A 24,200-nucleotide genomic window follows, 5' to 3' on the forward strand; every position below is an offset into this window, starting at 1 on the left:
ATAATAGCCAAGGCAGCTTAATTGCATTCGTGTGTGCGAGTGAGGACCACAAAAATGGCTAAAAAGGGCAAATAAACAAGCGGAATGTGGCAGCAGATGGGCGCAGTTCAGAGAGGGGAACTAAAGAAGAAATTCATTATGTATTTTGCGCCTTGCAACGAATGGTGGCAAGTAGCAAGTGGCAAGTGGCTGTTGCTACAGCTGCTGCTGCTGCTGCTGTGTTGCTGTGTGGCTGTTGCTGCCATGACTGTAAGTAAGACCAACACTCGACAACACACAGACACGTTATCCATTCTGAAGATGCCAATACCTCAACAAGACCTAAGCACACCTCCTCCCCCTTCCCCTTACTTCCTTGCTCCTCTTTTCCTGTCTTCAGCTGACTGCTTAGTGCAGCTTTCGTCTGTTGCGGTTCGGCGCTTGTTAATTTTACAGTGGAAATTGCTTTGGTATTTACAGTGCACTCGGGCAAAGGCGCATTACAACCACACACAGCTCTCTCTCTCTCTCTCTCTCTCCCGCACACAGTTGCCATCTCATTCACTCCCCCCATCGATGTTGCTTGTGTTTGTTTTGCGCTATTTGCGCTGCATTTTCCATCGACAGCTGTTAAACATTTTCACGTAAAGTCTGCCGCTTGATTGTGTTTACTTGCTGAGTCGCTATCATCACCCACATCCCCCTCTGCCTACCACTCCCCCCTTCTCATTACTTCCATGCACTGCCACAAACTCGTGCGCTGCATAAAAGTTGCCTCTCAGGGCTAATCAAGAGCGCCACTTTGTTTGATAGCCCCCAGAAAGTATGCTTTGGCATATTTTGTAACCTGCTTATCTTTAAACTAATTTGTTACAGCTGAAGCGGGCAAAATGAGGGAAAGCGGGGAAAGTAAATCACACCCCAAACATCGCTCTTCCCTCTCGCTTCTCGCTTCTTCTGCTCCCATTTTGCGGTCGTCTTTTTATCAACTTTGCGGTGCGTTTCATTACCCAGACAACAGCGACTTGAAATGACTATAAAACAATGCAGCATAAAAAGTGGAACTCCGCTCCCCGCTCCCATCACTCCACCACCCCACCACCTCTCTTCTTCCATTCATAGTCGCCTTGGAACAAGCAAAAGTACTCTGCGAAAATAAAACAAAGTAACTATAATAAATGTTCGCAAATAAATTTGAGCTGCAATATTTTTTTTTTGTTTCCGTTCGCTTCTCCTTTTTGGCTTTTTTTTTGTATTTTTTATTTTTGCCTTGACATAAAAAAAGTTTAAGCACTTTGCTTCCCTTCCATGCGCCAACGCGAATAAATAGAAACTGTATTCAGCTAACAAAATATGTTTTATGTTGCGGAATTTGTACATTTTGTGACTGATGAGCACAAGATGTTGCAAAGCATTACATTAGGACTTGACTAGTCGAAATGGAAACAAACACATACTTATGCGAATTTTGTAGTTCTTAACATCAATTTGGATAATTTGTGGCAGAACTTTTGTTAAGGAAGCAAGTTATTTTGCAAGCTTAAGAGCACATTTCATTAAAAGTGAATTTTGACTTGGCGACCAACCTGAAAAATAAAATAAAAATAAAATTAAAACTAAATATAAATTAATAAAATTAGAAATAAAATAGCAATTAAGAAAACTACAGTCGAGTGCTCTCGACTATACTGAAAGTTATATTTGGTATATTAATATTGTACCCGCTACCTATTTGAATAAGATCATATTCTATATTACAACTATACCAACAATATATCGCTAAATACTTATATATACTTACGGATATATTTGGTATATTAATATTGTACTACATTTAAAATATACTATAGAGTAAAAAATAAACCAGATTGTCACCCACAGCAACTAACCCGAGTACAAAAATAATAGCATTGGTAATTAAAACAAGTTAACAATTCAAAATATTGTCAAATCAAAATGTTGTGTTCAATGTCTATTTAATGCCATCGCATTAAATTTAAAGTTAAATAGATGAACGATTTTTTTAATCAGCATTTGAGTATAAAGTTTGTCTGCTGAACACATTGACTTTTGAATATTGAAGTTATTATGATTATATATTTATATTTTTTGTCTTGATTTACTGACTTACTTAAACACCAAATCGATTATGTTTTAAAATGGTTTACTCCCAATCTTTCATAATAATATTAATACATAAACTGCTTGTTTCTCTAATCTAAGAATTATATAAATATGACTTAATAATAATAAAGTTTAAATTGATAATAACAGTTGATCTCAAAAAATAAAATAAATTTAATAAAAAAAGAATTTTGCTGGTGAATAACAATTCGAACAATCGGATTTTAGACTGATTTAACTATCTCAACTGTCAGCAACGATTCAGATAAACATTTACTGTGTAAGAATAAAGAGTCTAGTACACAAATAAGGATAATAACTTTAACTGGCGTTTCACATTCGAATCTAATCAGTCGCATCGCTTGACACATGCAAAAGGCAGTAAAGGGCGAAATTGAGACTTATGTATAAGAGAAATGGGGAAATGGAATTCCCCAAGCGATGCATGTCACCACGTTGCGAATCGTCTCAAGTCTGAGCCAACGAATCCTCCACAGGCACTTTTCACTTTTCCCAGGCATCGCATCGCATCGCATCGCACATTTCCAATCACAGAGTGAGTTACGCTCCCCGGGAGTGTTTGGTGCCGCACTCTCAAGCGCATTTTCAGCTTAAAGGATTTACATTGAATACTGAATGTTGATACTTCATATGAGTTTAGTTTTCGGTCGCGAACTGTCGCCTGCCAGCTCAGCTCACAGCGAGTATCTTCGATTTCCATAAGTGAATTTCATTCAGAGAGACACAGCGAGAAGTTGATGGGAAGAGAGAGAGAGAGAGAGAGAGAGTGAGGCTGGTTCAGATGCCACAACGTTGCATACTCTGGGGCGTCATATGTATGCGAAAAGCCGCCTTCGCCGTATCATGGCCAAATGGTGTCATGTACGATATGTGTGAATCGTGTTGTACAATTTCATGGCTTGGCTTTTCCCCCGCAAACAGAAACAAAAAAAGAAAAAAACAGAAAAATCCAATCGCAAAAGGAGCGAGACAGTTTTTTCTTTAAGACAATGTGCCGTGATTTGGGAGTTGAAGTTGTATATAGACACCAAGTTATACGAGTTTTCGTTTGTGCGTATTTGGTTTGCTAATGGCAAACATTTGGATTTTGCAAATCAGTCGGAAAATGTGCACTGTGCACTGTCTTTGCTTCTCGCTCTCTGTTGTTTCGGTTTCACATTTATCTGTTTGAACTGTCATGTAAATCCTGAACAGCTTAAAATGCCAAATGATTGAGGAGTTGACTTGTAGTCAGTTTACTGAGTTGGCAGATTTCTTACTCCTTTGGGGATTGGATTTCAAAATCAGTTTGTTATCAATTGACAAATAATATTAGTTTTTTTTTAAATCAGAAGAAAAAGTATTCAAAATATTTAAATTTTTTGAAATTTTATAATTTAAATTAAAATGGATTATAAGAGTTTTTAAGTAACTCATAAATGAAATAATCGAAATAAAATTAAATTAATATTTTGTAAAAAAATGTTTACGACTTTAAAGAACAAAAAGTGGTAAAATCAAGAATGGAATCTTAAAGGAAAATTTTAATATCAAGTCTGCTAAAATTGTTCAACCTAAAAATCGTGTTTTCAAGATTTTAATTTTTAAAAACGAAAATTACCTTAATTAGCTTAAAAATCATACGTTAAGGCTTTTTCAAGATTGAAAAGTTTTTAAATTAAGATAAGTATTTCACTTTTCAATCCAGATTTGTTCGCTGTGTGTAAATGGTTTAAATTAATTTTAAGATATATTTTATTGATGTACATAAATATAAAGATTAAATAAATACTTCAATTTAAATTAATAATTTCCATTCTTTGTATTGTTCACAGGTTGACAGTGCGAAAAAAACGTACAAGCAAAGTGCAACAATATAAAATATAAGAAAAAATAACCACAAAAAGAGAACTTCCTTCGAAAAAGAGCCGCAAGTGGATGTTAGAGCAAACAGGAAATGAATATGCAAAAAAGGGAAAGAGGATATGAAAAATGCAAATATCAAATCGAGTTCAATGCAAAAATCATCTGCTAGCCAAACGAAACGTGTTTACACAATTCAGTCAATGCAAGCGAAACTCAATACGAATACATATGTGAGTCACTGTGCAGCCAATCGCTAATTGTGGCTGTGCGCAACTGTTGTTGGACAAAAGCGATGGCAAAACTCATATGAAAATATGCATTAAGTGCAACCGCAAAATAGAAAACCAACAGAACAGAGACTGAACGTAACAAGAAAAAACGGAAATAATAATTTTAATAAAAAGAAGAGGACAAAGGGAAATTACGCTGTGGAAAAACGATAGAGGAAACCAAAAAAAAAAAAAAAAACACGAGATTGCAAATGTAAAAATTGATTTCTGCGGTTTCAACTAACGGATATTGCTCATACGCAAAGTATTGTGGCCAAATAGCGGTAGTGAAGTTAAGAAAACAGCAGCAAAAAATAAGAGCTGATAAATAAATTACGAATAATTGTGTTGATCAATTAATAATCAATAAAAATAACAGAAAATGGCGCTGCCCAGAATAGAATTCTGCAGGATTTTCATCATCTTCATCGCCTGCCTCACAGCATTGCCAGGTAAGTGTGAACAGACATTTCCGTTAATATATTAAGTGTGGCCAGCTATCTTGATTAACTTCCGTCACGCAATTTTAATCGAAGAACACTGCTACTGGTATTTCCATCGGGTCACTTAGAATGTGGTTCAGAAATATTGCGGTTAAGGCACAATTCACTCGATTTGTTTTCAGCCGGATGTTGTACACACAACACACACACACATATATATATGTACTCACTGGGAAATTGAAAAACCACAGCAAATGCAATAAACAACCTCAAACTGTAGTTAGTGTCCAGCAGTCCAGCAAAAGCTCCTGGCAAATAACAAACTTCAATATTAAATGCCACAAATATTGTGAGTGCTTTGTAGTACGACAAAGCTCAAATGACATTTTACAATTGTAATGTCATTAAAGACATCATGAAGGCATAAACCAGATGTAAACGACAAATTTTAACTCCAATAAATTAAAAGTTAAAGATGAAAACCTCCTCAAATGTACTCCTAATTGATTCAAAGACTGTTTTTAAATATTATATTACTAAAAATGTAAGACTAGGCTCAAGTATTTTCAATTCAATTTTAGATTGCCCAACAACATCAACGGACTTCTTGATTGTCTGAAAAGAGTTTTAAATTATTTTAAAATTCAAATTATATTTTAAAGATAAAAACAATTTAGTAGGCAGATTTAGCTTATTACTAACAAGAAATTACCTTTATCAATTTCGAAACCATAATATTCGATTGAAAAACTAGTTAATTAAAAACGAAAAAAACACCACATAAATTCTTTACAGCAAAAAAACTTCTATTAACTTCAACAGATATTTTGTAATTTACTTTAAATTGGCCCTTTTATCAAATTTTTTTAATTTAGTTCAAAAAGTATTTTTAAATTAATTTTAAATAATTTAGATAATTCAGAAAAACAACATCTTTACAGAAACTTATAAACGTTTTTATATGGGTATCAATATAATAATAAAAAGTAATAAATTGACTAAAACAAGAAACAATATGCACTTCTATCAACTTCAAGAGATGTTTTCGTTGTTCAAAATTGAACAAAGCTTCAATATTACAACAAGGCTCCACTTTTTCTGATCGATTTAACAATCTCTCAAAGGCCTTACTCTTTGTTGTAATACTCAGGTAATTTTCTTGCTTGCCATTTGCTAGCATTAGTCGCAGACTTTTATCTCTTTACCGATTTTGATCCTTTTGCTGTCAATGCCCTCCCACAATGTTTTTATGACTTTCTAGCACTCACAACACTTGCGAATCCTTTGTCCTCAACTGTCATAGCATTCGCATTCATAAAGAAATTTTCATTATTATTTGCAGTATTTTTTCACTTGGTTTTTTAATATTTTCACTTGCTCATTGTAATTTGAATCCGTGCCTGACACGCCTGCCTCTCGTTTTCCTTTTTTTCTATACGAAAATGATTCCATTTTCAGTTTTCATCTCTCGGGTTCTCATCGCCTTCTCCGCTGCCGTCGCCGCCGTCTGACACTTTAGGCAAAATGGCTGCAATGACTTGCCGCTTTGTCTGCATTTCCGGTAGCTTTAATAACGTTTTATATTTCCGTTTTAACTGCTCGACGACCACTGTTTTTTCTCTTGCCTTTTTTACGAGCAGCCTCCCGACGAATTACTAACTACGATTTGAGATTTTGTAGTCCTTCCTTGTCATCATTCTCTTGCAATTTAGTATCCTTCATAAATCCGAGCTTTTGCTTTTGGCATTTCATATTTAAATGTTGGTGAAAAAAAGAAAATCGTTGAACTTGAATGTCGTCGCTTAATGCGTTGCAGCTACAAGTGAACTTTGTTGTTACACTAGTCGTAAGGATTGAAGTTTATGTTGGCGGCGGGGCGGGGTCTAAGGCAATTCATCAAAGCGACTTCCGTTTCCGGTCTAGGCCAAGGCAACACAACAGCTTGATTCTGACTACTTTGTTGACTCTTGACAGACATGCGACCAACTGACGTGCCAGACAAGTTAGTCATATTTTGAAGGTGCCCGCACACCCATATATATAAATATACACACATACACACACACACACTAGTATGGCAATGGGAAGTAGCGACGCCTGTTCGAAAATTTCAATCACGTCGCGCGTATCCTTCACTAGACACGCATTTCAATAGCCAACTAGGAGCGGGCATTGAATGGATAGTGGAGTGTGGAGTGTCATGGCATGTGCATGTCGCACGTACCTCACACACACACACAAGCACCTACACACACTGTTAGACAGCTAAGCTACATTGAAACTAATGTCTGAATAGCATGATGATATATTCGACGTGCTTTGGCCTAACGCAATAGACGCATATCTAATTAAATTATTGTTGTTAAATTATTATTATAGAATCTAATGGACGAATAACAATGCAAGCATTTGCCACATCAATACTTAACAATAGCTGGGTTTAAAGATAATGGCCACATGAATGAAACCTGTTAAAGTAATGAACTCGGGTGTGGAAATTAATTTTGAAGATATTATTAATTAGATACTCTACAATATAATGTACAAACTTTCTAGAACTGTAAAGCTACTCAATTATAAAATTGTATTATGAAATGTACGTTGAATAATTTTAATTATTTAACTTATTTCTAATATAAAAGAACGCTTATTCTGAAAAAGTATTACTGCTTGTTAAATTTTTGAAATAGTTTTTAATGATTTAGCTGCTTTGGCTGACAATCTCGTATATTTTGTATTCTACGCTATATTTTAAATGTTGTAATATATCAACATACCACATATAGCCTTTAGTATATATCAGTACTTTTGCGGTATATTAATTTGGTATATTTTAAAAATAATAGCGCAATGTTTTGCTCTTATTCTTAGCGGATATCTTATATTCTATCTCTTATAGTAAGATGGCTTTTAATTCATTGAAATAAATGGAGTCACATCCATTTTATATAACCCAAAATGCAGTCCATAGAATTTTCCTTAGGTATATAAGTTAATTTTCATTTACTAAAATATATTTGGATTTCAAATTTCTTAATTTTTTGTCTACTACACGATCAACTCTCGCTACATCAGAGTTAGTTGTTATTTTAAGAAATATTTGTGCTCTGACATTTGCCACAACGATTGCCAGCGCAGTGCTTTAAACTTTTTACACACCAATTCACACACACACATTGGCATATGTATTTGGTGTGGCAAGCACGCAATGTCGGCGGCTGCCGGAAATGCCAAGCACAAGCCAGCAACAAAATGGAGAACAACAGGAATCAACTGTTGGCATGTTCCCGAATCTCTTTTCGCATTCTACATTCCCTTCTCCCCTCTTGTATTTTCCTTTTTTTCCCCCGTTGTTGTTGCCCGGCTGGTTGGAATTTTTGCCAGCGTAATCACGATTAAACTGTCAACGGCATACTAATTAGATTTTTATTTTTATTGCGCTATGACAGCGCCTCGTGACGGCGTCACCAGACATCCCACGCTCTGCATCCCACGTCCTCTATATCCTGGCATTCTATGTCCTGTTCGAGCTGCTGCTGTGACTCTGGCTGTGGCTGTGGCTGTAGCTGCTGCTTAGCAAAGCGTGCCTCATGGCACTTGCTGTGCCCTTCAGCCGCATCATTCCCAGACGCGCGCGTGCCTCGCATGACCAAGTGTCCTGAGCGAAGAGTCCTGCCAGAGTCCTGGCCGGCTGCAGCAGAACTTTGAGCACTTTGCGGCGCCTGCTATTTTGTGATTTATGTCTTATCATATTTATGAAAATTATTGTTATTGATGGTATTCAATATTATACATACATATATCTATATATATCGCAAAATGCCACAATGATTGATTGAAAAATTGAGAGCTACAAACTTCGGCTGGTAATTGATTTAAAATACAGATGCCTTGAGGCGTTGCGAAGAGCACGAAACGAAGTGCTCTTAATTAAGTGTCAGCTGCCTTCAACACGTACAGCTTAAAGTCAAACACCCACCCACACACAGACACACACACACACTGAGAACATATTTATTTTAGTTTTTGGTTGCCTGCAATAATTCTAGTCTTTGCCTTGTGCCATTCTTTGGGGGCGTTCTTTGGACGGAGGAGAGTCTATTACTTCCAAGCTGTTGAATGCGTCACCGCGTACTCAAGAAATACCCACTGGCAATTCCCCTAACGAAAGACCCAGACCTCTTTGTCGTTCTGCTTTTGCTAATGTTTTTTTTTTTTCTTGCTCTACCTTCAAGCTGCTGCAGTTTATTTTTTTCATCAAGCGCTCACCGGCTCAGGAAGTGAAATGTTTTGTTGTGTCCGAGTTATTGTAGTTATCGTTGTTGTTCTTGCTCCAGTTGAAGTTGTTGTTGTCCGTGCGTTGGCGCAAGTGCTAATGCGGCCAGACAATAGCGATGGCGTCGACGTCGACGTCGACGACGCAACGGCTGCGAGTGAAAATCGTTGCATACTTTTCAGCGCACAGCTAAAAGATTTAACGAAACTGCGCCAACAACAATTGCTGCTGCTGCTGCTATTTGTACTTTTTGTTGTTGTTATTACTCTTGTTGTTTACGTACTCAGTAAAGCCTGCTGCCAATTACGAAGGCATGCAAATATTTTTGCTTGCAATTTAAAATAATTATAATACTCGCATGGGCCAAAAACACAAACAAGAGCTCAGTCTGCTCTTTACTGTTGTTGTTGATGATGTGATTATTATTACTCACTGGGTTTGCTTTAGTTGTTGTCCATTATATGCACACTCAACCAGCAACCCTTGGTGTTATTTGCGAGTTTTGTTAACAAACACTTTGTTGTTCACTTTTCTATTTCCTTAAAACATAGCGCCCATTTAGCTAGCTGAAGTTTTTATGTTCTGCATAGAGAGCTTAAGAAAAATTATCCGAGCATGAAAATGTCTTATAAAGATTTCTTCCTTATTATTGCTCAGATGCATTCACAAAATCCACATTCCATGCTTAAGTAGAAGAATGAAGTGCTAATTCGCAAGTAAAGAATTTTTTAATTAAATCAAAATTCCAAACTACACATCAGCTAAGCAAAAATTCTTCACTACACAATTTTCACATTTTCTTTTCTACTCAAAGGATTTGCTTGAGCTGCTAAAAATTGTTTTTCTTCGATAGATAGCAAACTTCAAAAATATATGCTGAATTGCATTTTTCATATCAAATTGAATTAAAACCATTGTGTGTCATAAAAATCAAAGTAGTAATAATAAATATATTCCAACTTTTATACCAAATAACTGACCGCTAATGAAAAGTTTTAAGTAGTATTTCTGATACAATAAAAAGTCTTTGGAGTTTAGGTAACTTCAGTGTTATGCGTCATCCGGAAATAAAGCAATAAAATTATTATATGAAAATATTAAAAACATAAGCAAATAACAAAAGCTGAGATAAAAATCTCAAATCCACTTGAAGAGATTGAGGAAACAACAAAAAAATAAAGCACACTATATAAACACAAACCATTTTTGATGAATATGCAGAAAATGTGCTGAAAATTATTTCATGCGCATGTGTGGGCGTGGCGGAAAAAAGGATAAAAGCGGGATGGAAGGGGAAAAGGAAAGGAGAGGCAAAAAAAACTTTTGATTGCTGAAGTAAACGCACCCAACGGAGTTTGGCGTCAGTTTTGCTGGTTTGGGGGTCTCGTGTCTCTCAGTCGTCTGCAACAGATTCACGTCATCAGCATCATCATCATCAGCAGCGGCAACAGTGGCAGCAGGATCAAGCGATGCCTGCCGCCAGGGCGGCGTCTGTGGATACGGCATTATCATCATATACCCATCATAATCATCATCAACAGGCCGAAAACGTGACGCATGGAAATTAATATACAATATTTATATATGCACATGTGTCTGTCTGTCTGTCTGTCCGTGTGTGTTTGTGTATTTATATGCTTGTAAATTGATGGATGTATCTGCGCCGGCTGCGGTTACTTGTGGGTTACAGAGAAGTCATGCCCATGCCCTCCCTGGCGACCATTGCGTATTCATAGCTCGGCAAATGCTCTGAATAATGCTAATTCCGTATATTATTTAGGTGTTTGTGGCAAACACGAAATTAAAAGGGGAAATTGTGATTGAAATTAAACATATTTCCTGCCTATTTCATGCACAGTTTGCTTTAACAAGCACAACAGCTGAGCAACTGCAATAGTTTATATCAGAAAAGGGCTTCCTGGGGCTGCAATATATCTTTACCTTTAAGCTCTGTTCTTACTTTAAGAGTTTCTCTTTTTAGCTTGTTTCTGTCTATGCAAAACATTGCAAACTTTGCCAATAACTCAGACGCAAAGCTATATTAAAATCACTTTAAAAATGAAAGCGTTGCTACATTTTTTTGCTTCAACTTTCAACCAAACAGCAGGCAGTAGAAACAGCAGAAAAAAAAGCCAAGAAGAAATTGCTACTCCCGCTACATTCTTTTGCTTTTCTGCTTAGACTCATTTTCTTTTTATTATTTCGCACAATGAACGCACTTGGCGCGCATTAAGTAAGCCCCCAAGAAGCATTTATCAAATTTCTCTTTATAAATATTGTGCCAGCCAAGCAAATACTGTGTCTATAATTCTCTCGCTCTATCTCTCTCTGTCTCTCAGTCTGTGTGTGTGTGTGTGTGTTTCTGTATTTTTGAAACATTTATAAAACGTCAGGTGCGGAAAAGGAAAACCGTTGGGATGGTGAAGTAGCATAATGCGAGCTTAATGACAGCAATGAAGATGCCAAAATGATAAACAGCAAACTGCGGCCCAAAAGTGACCACGAACGAAGCGTTGGAAAATGCCTCAACAACAAAAGCAAAGTGAAAAACAAACAAAATTCAAAACAGGAAATGTGTTTGGTCATTTTGTGGTAAGTTGCGGGCGCCGCTCTGTGTGTGTGTGTCTATAAAATTGTGCTGATTATTCATGGTAAACAACTTGTTATCGTATTGAACTTCCCACTAAATGCATATCGTTTAACAGTCGAGAGTCGTTTTGCTTATGCTTGCCATTTGGGTGCAAATATTTTGTAGCATACTTTTAGGGTAGGCTGCAAAATAAAAAATATGAGACGCGAGTTATTACGCAACTCTTAAAAGCCATTAAAAAATCGATTGAAAAATAAATAAAATTGTAATCTCGTTTGCTCATTTTATTGCCATCAATATATTTATAAAAAAAAAAATTGTTGACCATTAATAGTTATTTTTATCAATTTTAAAACTAATTTAGAGTTTCAAACATACTGTATTCACTTAAAATCAATTTTAGATTTTCATTAAAAAGACAGAAAAACTACTTCGCTTTATTAATAGTTCGATCGTTCATTCGGTTCGTTTGCTTTTAGCTATTTTATTTGCTGTCGCCAACTTTTGCGATTAATTAACTTTTTTCCAACTTGTTTGCCTCTAGCTTTGTTTCTCTTTTTGTTTTATAAATATTTTAATCAAACAAGCGCCTTGAATAGCTGCATACTTTTATCGAAGTTTTGAATCTACCTTTTTTTCTTTACATGTATTTTCGTCTGTCTGCTATTATTTAACGGCTTGTTGTTTCGCCTCAGCAACATCATCATCATCAACGGCAGCAGCAATCTCCTGCTTGACGTCTGTTTAATGAGTTGGCTTTTGTAAGCGAGAAAAATTGCTTCAATACTTGCAAACAGATCTATTCGCAGTCTCCCCACTCTCGATTTGGCTTATTGATAACAATAAAAAAAAGGCAACAAAGCATTTCCATTCAAATGGCTTAGCTTCATTGTGGACTTTAGCCAGGCATTGTTTGTGGAATGACGAAGCGAGACTCGTCATCGGCTGAAGGAAATTGTAAACGAAGGAAAAACAGTTTCCTCAGTTATCATTTGTTTGCGTCGACGTCTCTTTCACATCGCTTCGCCTCCCTGGGCGCACTTTAAATGTCAATTAGTTGTCAAATGTTTTATGCACTTGCCATTGGCCAGGCGAAAGACGAAGTCGAAGTGGAATCGGAAGTCTGAACAAGTTTTCAACGTTTCGTTGTTGTAGCAAAAAGCAGAATGTCGAAATAATAATAATTTATAACTATCAATGTCATAAGTTCATGACATGCTCATCAATCAATGCATTAGACAGCTCAGCTCAGCGCTGGCTGCGAGTGGGCAGCGAGATGAAGCTTCGGACAACAGTTGTTGTTCATCTTGTCGTTGTCGTTGTTGTTGCCTCTGCTTCTGCTTCTGCTTTTGCTGTTGTCGTACAATGAAAAGTTTTTCGCCTTTAGCCTTCTTAAGGCACCGCTCATAATTTCATGTTGCATACTTTTGTGCGCACAAGAATTTCCTAGCTACAATTGACAGCAATTGCGTTTTGGTTTCATGTTCTTGCTTCTTCTCTCTCTCTCTCTCTCTTTGCTCAAGTATTTGACAAAGTTATCGAAATGGTTGCCCAAAACTTATTGGCAACATGGAAAGTTTTCTTTTTGGCCTGGGGATTGTGTTTAGGATTGCCCAAAGGATTCGCCTGGACATTCGTACAGTTGATTGAGTTTTATATTAATTCGATTTCATTGCGTGCCAAACGACAATTCAGTCGCTATTTCGCAAACGGAAATAAAGTTGCAGTTAGCATGAAATATGGCAATCGATTAATTGAACTCTGTCAACTATTTATAGTACAAAAGGCAACTTTCGGTTATTATTAAAGAGACATTTGTAAAACATAGTGCTTGTCAGAAATAAAATTACAACAGCTAATAATAGTGTAGGAAGAAATTAAAAGAATATTAATTATATTGAGAAAAAAAACAGTATACTGAATATATCAAATCAAAAAACAAGCGTAATCTTGAAGCCAGATTCGCGGTACATACAATAATAAATACCTGTAGATCTGAATATATATTAAGTGTACAATAAGATTCATAATGAATGAGAATTTTAAAAATACATGTTTAAATAATTTCACCTTAGTTTATATAACTTAAATTCTGAAATTGGCCACAACCAAGCTTTCATTTATTCATATTTTGAGCGTCTTTCATGATCCACCATAATTTACTTCTTGCTTCACACATTTTTCCAATTTCCATTTGCGATTGTGCTCCGCTTTTTTCTTTTTCTCTTCCTGCTTTTGCCTCTGGGAGCAGCAATCCGGCAGGTGTGTGTGTTGTTGTTATATTACATACATATATTTTGCACTTTAACTGAACGCGCATTTCCCTTATTCGTTCTGCTGTTGCTGTTGCTTTCGCTTTGGTTTTCTCTTTCATTGTTATTATGCTGTTGCATCTTCTGCGTCTTCTGCTTCTACCACCAGGGCCATAAGTCCTGGCTGCTGTTGCTGCCGCTGCTTCTGGTCGTGTTCCTTATCCACCTCACGCCCTGCCCTGGGCTTATTCAAATTGACTCAATTTTTGTTAAATTTCCTGCTGGCCTGCAGTCTCGGCTCCATATATTTATGCCCCGGAATGAATCTCCAGTTTGCTGCAGGAGCAAACACACAACTTTCCTCTTTTTCGCTTCGCTCTTTCACTCTGTTTTGGCTGGTGGGGTTTACGTGCTCCTCCTCTTCATCCGTGCCCTCTCCCTTAATCCCGGCCAGCGAAATGTGTCGGCGCAAAAGCCAATTTAAAAATGCCAACAATGATTTATGCTATGTATCGGTTCAGTTCTGCATTCAGAATGCCGCCTGATGTTTGCGTCTCCTTCTCCTTCTTCTCGTTTTTTGTTTGTTGCCTTTGCCTTACAGTAATTTAAATGGCGTACAGCGAATGCGCTTTAATTTAAACAATTAACCCTAATGATTAACCCTAACAAGGAAGCAGGCCAGTCAGCACATGAAAGCAACTCAGCACAGTTTCAGCTCAGCGATGTTGCCAATAAAACTTAATGACTTAATGCCCCGGTCCAGGTTCCGTTAAGGCTTGCGTGTTATATTCGCCCAAAGTGGCAAAAGTCGCATAATTAAAACAACAACAATATCAGCAGCAGCAACAGCAACAGCAACAACTACTACAACTACTTCGCCTACAACAACAATGACCGTCATGTTGGGCCACTAAAACTAGTGCTAACAGCTCTATTTATATAAACGGCTCGACGGCAAAAGCGACAAAGTCATTGACTTCCTGTCCCTAACGCCAAATAGCCTTAGATACTCCTGCTCTGCAGGAGAAAGGAGAAAGTGAAAGAGTGGGAGGGAATGGAGAGTGTCGCATGTGTGTGTGCTGACAATGCTGCAGTAAAGTCACAATTAAAGTACACGAAACACGGGACTAAGCAATAAAAAAAAAACAACAACATCATCGCTAATAAAGGACTGAAAATATGAAGTCTACACGACTTCTAAATACGCTATAATAAACCGCTTTAAAACATTTTAGTAAATAAGAAATTTCATTATCAGGGAAAATACTTAAAAAAAAAAACATTTTAACAATTTCCACCACATTTTTTATTAAGTTTTACAAAAAATATATTAAAATTATTGTTTAAAGAAAACAAAAAAGTAAAATATTTATAAAAAATCTTGTTTGGAAAAATAAAGTAAATAAAGTTTTCCAATATTACTGAAATGAAATTTGAGATTAAACATTTTTAAACATTTTTTTAGTTCTCATTTAGTTTCACTATGAGAAGAGAAAATTAATTTAAATTAAAAATTCATCTTTAAAACGCTTAAATAAAAATGGAGAAATACATTTTCAAAATGTAGTTTAGAAAAAATGAAAACAAAGTTTAAGAATATACTAAGATAACAGTTTAAAAAATTTCATTATGGTTTCTCTTAGTTTTATGTCATTTTAGCTTAAGTTATTTTGTGGAAATTCACAGAAATTATTTCTTCACGATCTTAAGGTTTCTACACAAGTATTTTTTTGTGAACTGCAATCGCATTGCCGCTTGACCCGCCTACAATACCCTACAACACCACCGCATGAACAATAACTAGTTTGCGACACTTTCTCTCTCTCTCCCTTACCCATTCCCATGCTTCTCTTTCCACCTCTTTCTCTGGCTCCATGCGCTGTGGGTGCTCGAATATCGTTCTGGGCATCGTTGGTGGCAGTTATAAAAGCCATTATAAACATATGTGCAACCGAGTGTCGTGGTGTCTTTACTCCCTCTCATTCTCTCCATCTTTTTTGCTCTTCTTTTACATGATGCTGCCACTCACTTCTTGCAGCATCATTTCAAGTGCTTCCGCATACTCGACTATCTACGCATAACTTGCTGTATGCTAAAATGTGCACAAGTGTGTGTGTGTGTGTGTCGATTATTATTGTTTGCTTAGCTAGACAAACACAACTAGACCCCAACTTCCAAGTGTATGTGAGTGTGTGTGAATGCTTTTAAAGAGCTGTGCTGATAAGCATGTAATTGTCGACGCTATAAAACAAGATTCCCCAAAAATATGAAATTTCTGCATAATGTTAAAAATAAACATTAGCGGATTTTAATCATGCGGGATAAAAATATTTCACCAGCAATAAAATTCATTATAAATTTCTGATTAGAAAACAAAGCGTATATTAATAGGTTAATGAAATTACTTTACTTGTAGGCATGGCAATTTGTATGAAATAACAGAAAATCATTCAATTGTCAAGAAAAAAAAAAATTACATTATATAATTATTACTAATAATCGTAAGTTTGCAATGAAATCACAAACTCCTTTGTGTTAAATTCAAGTCTAAGTATACTCTATTATATTATATAATCCGGCTCAAGGGAGTTTGCAAAATACTGAGAGAGAAAGAGAGAGACGGAAAGAGAGAGAGCGAATTATGGAGAACAATAACGTAAAATTACTCAAAGCGGAATTATAGTCAGATAAAGAAACTACACTCGAGATTTGACTTCAAGAGACCCTTTGGAATATGATGGGTTGAATTCATAAAAGAGTCCAAAGAAAGCTTATATTAAAGCAGAAGTATTTTTTCATTTTGAATATCGTTTAAATATACAATTACAAAACATTCTGATTTCTAGCATTTGATATAAGACCAAGTTCTTATTAATGCGAGGAAAATTCTTATCATTTTAAGACCAAAAATCTTATGATAAAATTATTATATTTTTTTTTTTTTTTTGTTTATTTTTTTTTTATATTGTATTTTAAAATAGTGCATTTCATTCTTCAAACAGCCTGTTAAATGTAAAATTTATAATAGAAGTTCCCTTCTGCGTTCATTTCACTTTCAACAAACTTACTAGACCATTTCACACTTTTTTAAAAAAATCTCAAGGGTATTAAAAATAAGTGTGATAAGTTTAATTTCAATTGAAATACAAATAATTTTAACCTTGCGGAATGCGGTGGATTGTAAGAGCTTACAACTAAGAACATTCAGTGTTGAATTAGTTCGAGAGCTGAACAGGTCTTATTAAACGGAGCACAATTACACGTAATAAAATGAATTTGATGTCAAGTGTGATCTGGTGTCTTATACTGTGTAGTTTAAGCAGTGCAACAATCGCGCAAATCAACTTGCAAAATGAAAAATTTAAGCTACGTGTAGAAATTTTTAAGATCTTTACAATGCAACGAGAAAAACAGCAACTCGTAGACGCCTTGCTCGACGACACATTCTCCGGAATTGTGAAGAGAGCAGCCGATTGTCCACCAGAAATCCCTGAAGATACCACAATTAAACCCCATACAGATGAGGTACAGTGTGCAAACGCTACAGTGTGCATCCCGAGTGCTCAATGCATGGCTCCGACGACGACTTTGATCGCAGGCAAATGTGAAAATGCAGATGAGATATGTTGTCCACTCAATCAAACATTGGAAGAGATTATCAAAAATATGCCCGATTGTCCAAAATATATTAAATGTGGAGCTGGCACGGAATGTGTTGATAGTTTGCTTTGCAAATCTGATAAGCCCCTTGGTGATTGTGCCAAAGGAAAAGTCTGCTGCCGTAGCGAGGAAATGGTAGCAACTTTCGACAATACTGATTCCTTTAACGGCACTAATTGAATTTCCTTGCAGAATATGTGCGGATTACGCAAAGTACCAATAAATAAAATTTATGGAGCTGGTTTCGGTGAATTCCCCTGGATGGTGTCTGTGCTCAATGCCAAAGGAGATTTTATATCTGGCGGTGCTCTGATTGCCTCGAACATTGTGCTGACCACCGCTAATCTTACAAACAGAAAAGATCTTGATAGACTCAGTGTGCGAGCTGGTGAATGGGAAAAAAGGAGCACTGATGAATTGTATCCGCATCAAAATCGTTTAGTCAAAAAGATCCTGCCACACGAGGGCTACAAGGGCGGCAAATACAAATACAACAACATTGCGATGCTCCAGTTGGAAAAACCCTTCAGCAATGCGCCGCACATTTCCCCCATCTGTTTGGACAATACCCCGTATTCTTTAAATCGCACTAATTGCTTTGTCAGCGCTTGGGGCCCTCGACCGAATATTCTGGGATCGTTTAACACCTCCTTGATAAGTTCTAAATCTTGCGAATCGAAGCATCAAACTCAGAGATATCATCAGAAAATTCAGTGGTTTGGTGATTTCATTCGTGACGATCTGCTGTGCAGCGAAAAGATACCGAATATCGATTCATGCGGCGTCGATAGCGGCTCGCCACTTGTTTGTTCTTTCAAGCGCAAACCCAAGCAATATGCTTTGGTTGGCTTAGTCACCTGCGGTTGGTCGTCCACGAAGGTGATTCAGAATCTGCAGCCGGTTATATATAGCGATGTGGCATATTTTGATGACTGGATCCATAAACAGCAAAGTAATTTAAATTTGTGATTTATTGGAGCACACGATGACGTTAAACAGCAACACGATTAATCCCAAGACTAAAACTCTATAGAAAACTTTGATATCCTCACAACACGTGCCGCAGTTAACACATTTCCTTCCTCTAGTTATTTCTGAATGTTTTGCTTACATTTCTGTCCCATCATTTGTTGACCAAAACCAAAATGACTGCCACACGATAAAACGCACATGGCCGAAAAGAAAACCAGACTGATGGCAAACATCACAACGCCTAAAATATACAGTGCAATCCCTTTTTTTGTCGTTTAACCTCAACGTGAACCCTGTTAGTTTGTTTGTTTAGGTGGCAACGAGATGATTAAAAATAATTTCCCTGCAAATGTCCGCCGGTTGTTTTGCCATCCTGTATCCTGCACATCGTTTAACCTCCCAACACAAACAATGCACAAAACTACAATGTATTCTATATAGCATAATAGGAGACTATTCGGCCAGTGACCTCTCTTGAAATTTAATTGAAACCCGACCCTCGAGAGACAATTGCATGCCACTCATACACCGTACTATAATCCACACTACACAGAATTTAATTGGCTATAATTAATAAGTTTAAACACTTGGCAAGTCGTCAGACAATGTCAAAGGCTTAGAGCATTAATCACTTGACACCATTTCGCTGGGAAAAAGCCATCAAAATGGGGCGCAAATTATAATTAAAGTTAACACAATTAAGCACTAATTTTGAGAGATCGCTCCACGAAATGTTCCCAAAAATGCCAGAGAAGCTGTTTGCCATAAATCCACATTAAGAACCACGACGATTCTGCACTTGATGGTCGAGCTACCTCATAAACCAATTATAACTCACGCCAATAGCGATAAATCAATAAAGCGTCCTCGGCAGAAATAACTCGACTCCCGATTGCTTTTTCTCAGCTTTTCCGTGTGTTTACTCATGCCATAATTCTGACTGTCAATTTATAAATACTTTTGATTTAAAGCAGTGCAAGAAAACCAAAAATAATTGTGGGAAGCAATAAAGTTAAATAAGAATTGAAATAAACCGTATTCAATAAAAAGATTTTTTATTTTTTCTACTTTTCTTCAGGCTAATGCAGTAGCAAAATTAGAAAAAATTATATTTTATGTAATTACTCTGTATTTATACCTTGTAAAATAAATAAAGAAATAATTGACAATCACAAAGGAAAATTAACAAGTTTACATTTTAATACCATAATTGTGTTATGGACACAAACAAAAATGTATCTATTTTAAGCGTTTTCTATTCAGAAATGCATTATTGTCTTGATTAGAATTTTATAATTGTATTTCTAATGTTGCTTAACTTCTACGTATTAAATTCGCTTTTCACTCTTTACTCTTTTATCCATAATTGTTTATTCAATCGAATGTTTTAGAGCTTAAACTTAATTCTTAGCAAGCAAGAGTTCAATTTGAAAATCCAAACGCATTTATCATAATTAACTTTCACATATTTGAGCATAAAATTAAATTATACAAGAAAGAAAGTATCAGTATAGTGTGTTCGACTATAAGATACCCTTTACCCATTTTAAACTATACCGAGTTAATATACCAAAAAAAAAAAAAAAAAAAAAAAAAAAAAAAAAACCAAAGTCTATTTTTGGTATATCGATATTGTATCGCCAATAGTACAATACCTTTCGGTATATTTTAGTTTTTTTATATTATAGATAACAAAATACACCAGATTGACAGACACACGTTGTAAGTATGTGTTTTTAGCCATACAAGGTATTTCTTAAATAGCTTTGACAATTTTTATCCGATCACAACCAAAATTTCGGCAATCATAAATATTGTAGTTACTTTTGTTATTCGGATAAAGGGTATAACAAACAAACACATTGATGTTTACTGCCGAGTTAATAAATTTTATTTGGCATTCGGTTTTTCTTCAACGTGCTGGAAATCTAAGAAGCAACTCATTCAATTTCCTAATCATATTTCTGGCGAAAGGCTAATCCAATTTTCATTCTGTATTTTCCATTTTAGGTAATTGATTGTCAAACGAAATTAATTTATGTGTCTGAGGCTGAGACTCTGTCTCAGTTGCAGTCTCCGTCTCAGTCTGAGTCTCCGTCAGCTGACTGGAGGAATGGTTGCTGTGTGGAAACGCTTGAGTAAGTGGCCGGCAATATATCACGCATTTGAGTAGACGCTACAAAAACAACTACTAAATAATTGTTAATGTATTACGAATAATTTATGACACTATTTCATAAAAAGCAATAATTTTTCAATATCAAACCAGGCGGCAAACTGAAACTGCAAACGCAGCAGAGAAGGGCAAGAGGAGGGGGAGAGAAAGGAACGCCCTGCACAGTTGCAGTTGAAAGCTGCTCCTCAGCCCTTCCTCTTACCCCTCTTTTTTACCCTGTTAGACGTAGCTGCTGCTTTCGTAATAAGCTTGATAAATAATAAAAGAGCGCCAGCAAAGTGAAGTGGGCAGCGGAGGGGCGAGTTGAGTGGTGTTCGAGGGGTGAGAGTTGACTGTCGCTACACACTGAAATTTATCATTTTTCATAGCTGCAAGCTGCACTTTCTGAAACATTTCACTCAGCGAGCGCGGCAAGCGGTGCTCCTTGGTTGAAGTAACCCAATCTCCCCAGTTCCCATTCATTCCCGCTCTCGCACTCTTTTGACTCTACATCAGAACTCGCTTCTCCCATCTCTTCCTTCTCATCCGCAGCTGAAGTCTCATATTTTTGGCTGCTTAGACCTCCTCAGCGTCTCCTTTCATGTTTGTTATTGCTGTGCCAGGCTGCTGCCATTGCTGCTGCTGCCTGGCAAATGTTTACGGAAAGAGATTAATTGATTCCACTTGGCTGCATACACAGAGTGTCCCTGCAGAGCCTCTGAGAGTGTCCTGCCCTGCCCTGCCCTACCCTGTCCTCCTTCATTCAGTCCCTTGCCAGCATGCCAGAGTTTGTTACTTGGTTTTTGAGGTAGGAAATGCTACTGAATTGTTTGTTGGCATTTTGCTGACGTCTTCGGTTAAGCCACGTTCGCCACATCTAGAATTACTACCAGAGTTCAAGATAGCACCAAGAAATATGAAATTTACCCTATTGGCAAAAGTTTATTAATGAATTCTCAAGCATCTTGAATATAATATTCCAAAAACTGCAGAGAAGAATTATAATTAACTATTACTCTTCATTTATTTATGTAGTACTGTTTGTCACCTCGAATATTTCAGATTGTTCCAAGAAATATGATATTTATCATATGTGCAAAAGTTTATTTTCGAAAATTGAGTGTTTACTAATTAATTAGAAATCGTTATTAAAACAAAATTTAGCATTTTGAATTGATTCTTGATTCATAATTTATTTATTATTCGAATAAATTATTGGCTACCAAGCGATTAAGCCTCTAATAGTTTTAGCATTCAAGTTAGACAGGAATATCATGTTTATGTTAGTAGTAACATTAATAATTTCTCTACCTGGCAATGAACTAATAAACTGCAGCATTTTAAATCAAAAATTTTTTCCGCATGTCAAATGACAACTCTCAGTACTTTATCAGTGATTTCAAGCTGCTTATTGGTATTATTTAGGCAATTAAATCTGCCTAAATAAATTTAAAGCATTGCATGAGGTATACCTCTTAATTTTTGCAGATTGAAATTGCAGGGTAAAAGTGTTTACTCTCAATAAATGTGAATTTATTTCCACGTCATTTCATCAATTCACTCACATTACTCAATAATAAATAAAAAGGTCAATCCTCCCGCATTTTTCTGCTACAACTCTGTTTACACACACAACGCGCCAGGAAAAAAAGAAGGACAATTGAAAATGTAAACATAGTTGATTATGCAATTAAAGCTTCAGTTAATCATTCATTTTGGTTTTAAAATAATGTCATTTATCATAATTATGTCATTTATCATAATTATTTTCGTGAATGCAAATAGCATTCCATTTTGCAATGCGAGAAAAAAATTACCCATCAAATTATCGACTATTAAAAAACATTTCGATTTTGCAAGAAAAATGTAATGAACATAAGGTATTGTCTATCGATAGGAAGTAACCAATTATAATTTGAATATTAATTTCTTCAGTTTATAATAATTAAGAGCAAATACAGTAAGTGTGAAAAAAAATCAATTTTGAACACATCTAGTATCCAAGCTTTATATTATATAGTATTCAATAGTTTACAAATTTAAAATTCATTTTAAAACACTGTAAGAAAAACAGATTGAGAATAAGATATTCAGTTAAAATAAATCATATTAAAGGACTCTCATAAATACTTTTTTATAAATTTCACCAATTGTAAAAAAGATAATCCTCTCCAAAATATTTTATAAGAGGGGACCAAAAATTTAGTAATTCAATAAGTAATTAAAGTGGGATCTTAAAAACCTAAAGACTATTGTTTTTAATATTTCATTACTTTCCGGAATACTCCTATATAGTTCTTTAAATTATATTAAATTGTGTAACATTGCCATAAGAAAGGAAATGAAATTTAGGCAATTTAAAGTTAACACATTCAAATAAATAAAAAACAACAACAACAACAAATAACAACCAAATGTTTAGAAATCGTAAATTCTATAGCTGATGTGTGTTACACAGCCGAGTCTAGTTTCAAAATATGCTTGTTATACGCTTTTTTTACATTCAATATTTTTTTTGTATATCGATCTCTCTTAGTCTCTGAGATCTAGTTGTTTATACAGACGGACGGACAGACAGACGGACATGGCTATATCGTCGCGGTTATTGACGCTGATCAAAAAAAAAATATATATATAAATACTTATGCCTGTTCCATGCACAAATACCATTCTTTATTTTAGGAAACGGGTATAAAAATATAAAATTCATATATATCCAATATAAACCCGTCTTTAGCGTAGTATTCTAATTTGAAATTTAGATGACACTGTATATGATGCAGAAAGAAATGTTGCATAGCAACTTTGAGTGACTTGTCCGCCCTCTTTTGTATTGAATGGAAAGGGCGACGATGGGAAAGAAAGAACTTTGAGACGTTTTCAAAGCTGCTAGAGCGAACCCAGTTACTGATGCTAGGAGGGGGGCAAAGAGAGAAAATGCATAAGCTTTGCTCGTATACTTATATACATATTTAACTATTGGTATGCTTTACATGATTAAAACTTTATAAATGGCAAAAGGGCAAAGGATTCGCCAGCCAGAGTTGGCGCCAGATTCAACGCCAGCACAGTTAACGAGTGCTCAAAAACAGTGGCAACGCTTTTTACAGCTCCGCTGGCAGCTTGGCAAAACTTTTCCTCAAAACTTGTCGCTTGAGCCACCCCGCTTCTCTCGGCCAAGTTAGTTGACGAGGTTCTGAGGTTGTGGAAAGACGAGCAAAGCTGAGTGGAGAGGAGAGGAGAGGAGAGTAAGGAAGGAAGGAAGGAAGGTTCCCTGCATTTAATAAGTGGCGAGCTGGCAAAGACTTTTGCTTTTGCCAAAAAAAGAAGCCGAGCCAAACATTTGAGACATGCCACAGCAACCAGTTTTAATGTTTGACAAGCAAAACATGCAACCATGCAGCGTTGTCCCCACTGCCAACTGCAGTTGCCACATCCCATGCCACTTGCCCCGTTGCGGTTTTTGATAAGTTCAGCTTGTCAGGCGTTTCGAAGTGACAAATATATTTAATTGCTTGCAGAACTTGGCTGCCAAAAACTTTTCCACCCAATACGCTTCCATTTCCACTTCCTCTTGCTCTTTCTCTCTTTGCAATTTTTTCTTTAATTTTTAT

General features: G+C 36.1%; 2 protein-coding genes across 2 annotated transcripts in view; both read left to right on the forward strand.

Annotated features, from left to right (window-relative positions):
- Positions 1 to 3,946: 3,946 nt before the first annotated feature.
- The window catches only part of LOC117566193 (uncharacterized), a 62,331-nt gene continuing 42,077 nt past the window's right edge, over positions 3,947 to 24,200 (forward strand). Inside the window, exon 1 of the mRNA XM_034245711.2 lies at positions 3,947 to 4,690. Within this exon, the coding sequence (XP_034101602.1) occupies positions 4,621 to 4,690 (70 nt within the window). The 5' untranslated portion in view covers positions 3,947 to 4,620. The remainder of the gene's footprint in view (positions 4,691 to 24,200) is intronic.
- LOC117566192 (phenoloxidase-activating factor 2-like) lies at positions 17,024 to 19,603 on the forward strand. The gene is made up of 2 exons (XM_034245710.2): positions 17,024 to 17,594; positions 17,652 to 19,603. The coding sequence occupies exons 1-2, from the start codon at positions 17,070 to 17,072 to the stop codon at positions 18,426 to 18,428; spliced, it is 1,302 nt and encodes a 433-aa protein (XP_034101601.2). The 5' UTR covers positions 17,024 to 17,069; the 3' UTR covers positions 18,429 to 19,603.

Source organism: Drosophila albomicans, chromosome 2L (assembly GCF_009650485.2).
Source record: "Drosophila albomicans strain 15112-1751.03 chromosome 2L, ASM965048v2, whole genome shotgun sequence".
Taxonomy (NCBI): Eukaryota; Metazoa; Arthropoda; class Insecta; order Diptera; family Drosophilidae; genus Drosophila; species Drosophila albomicans.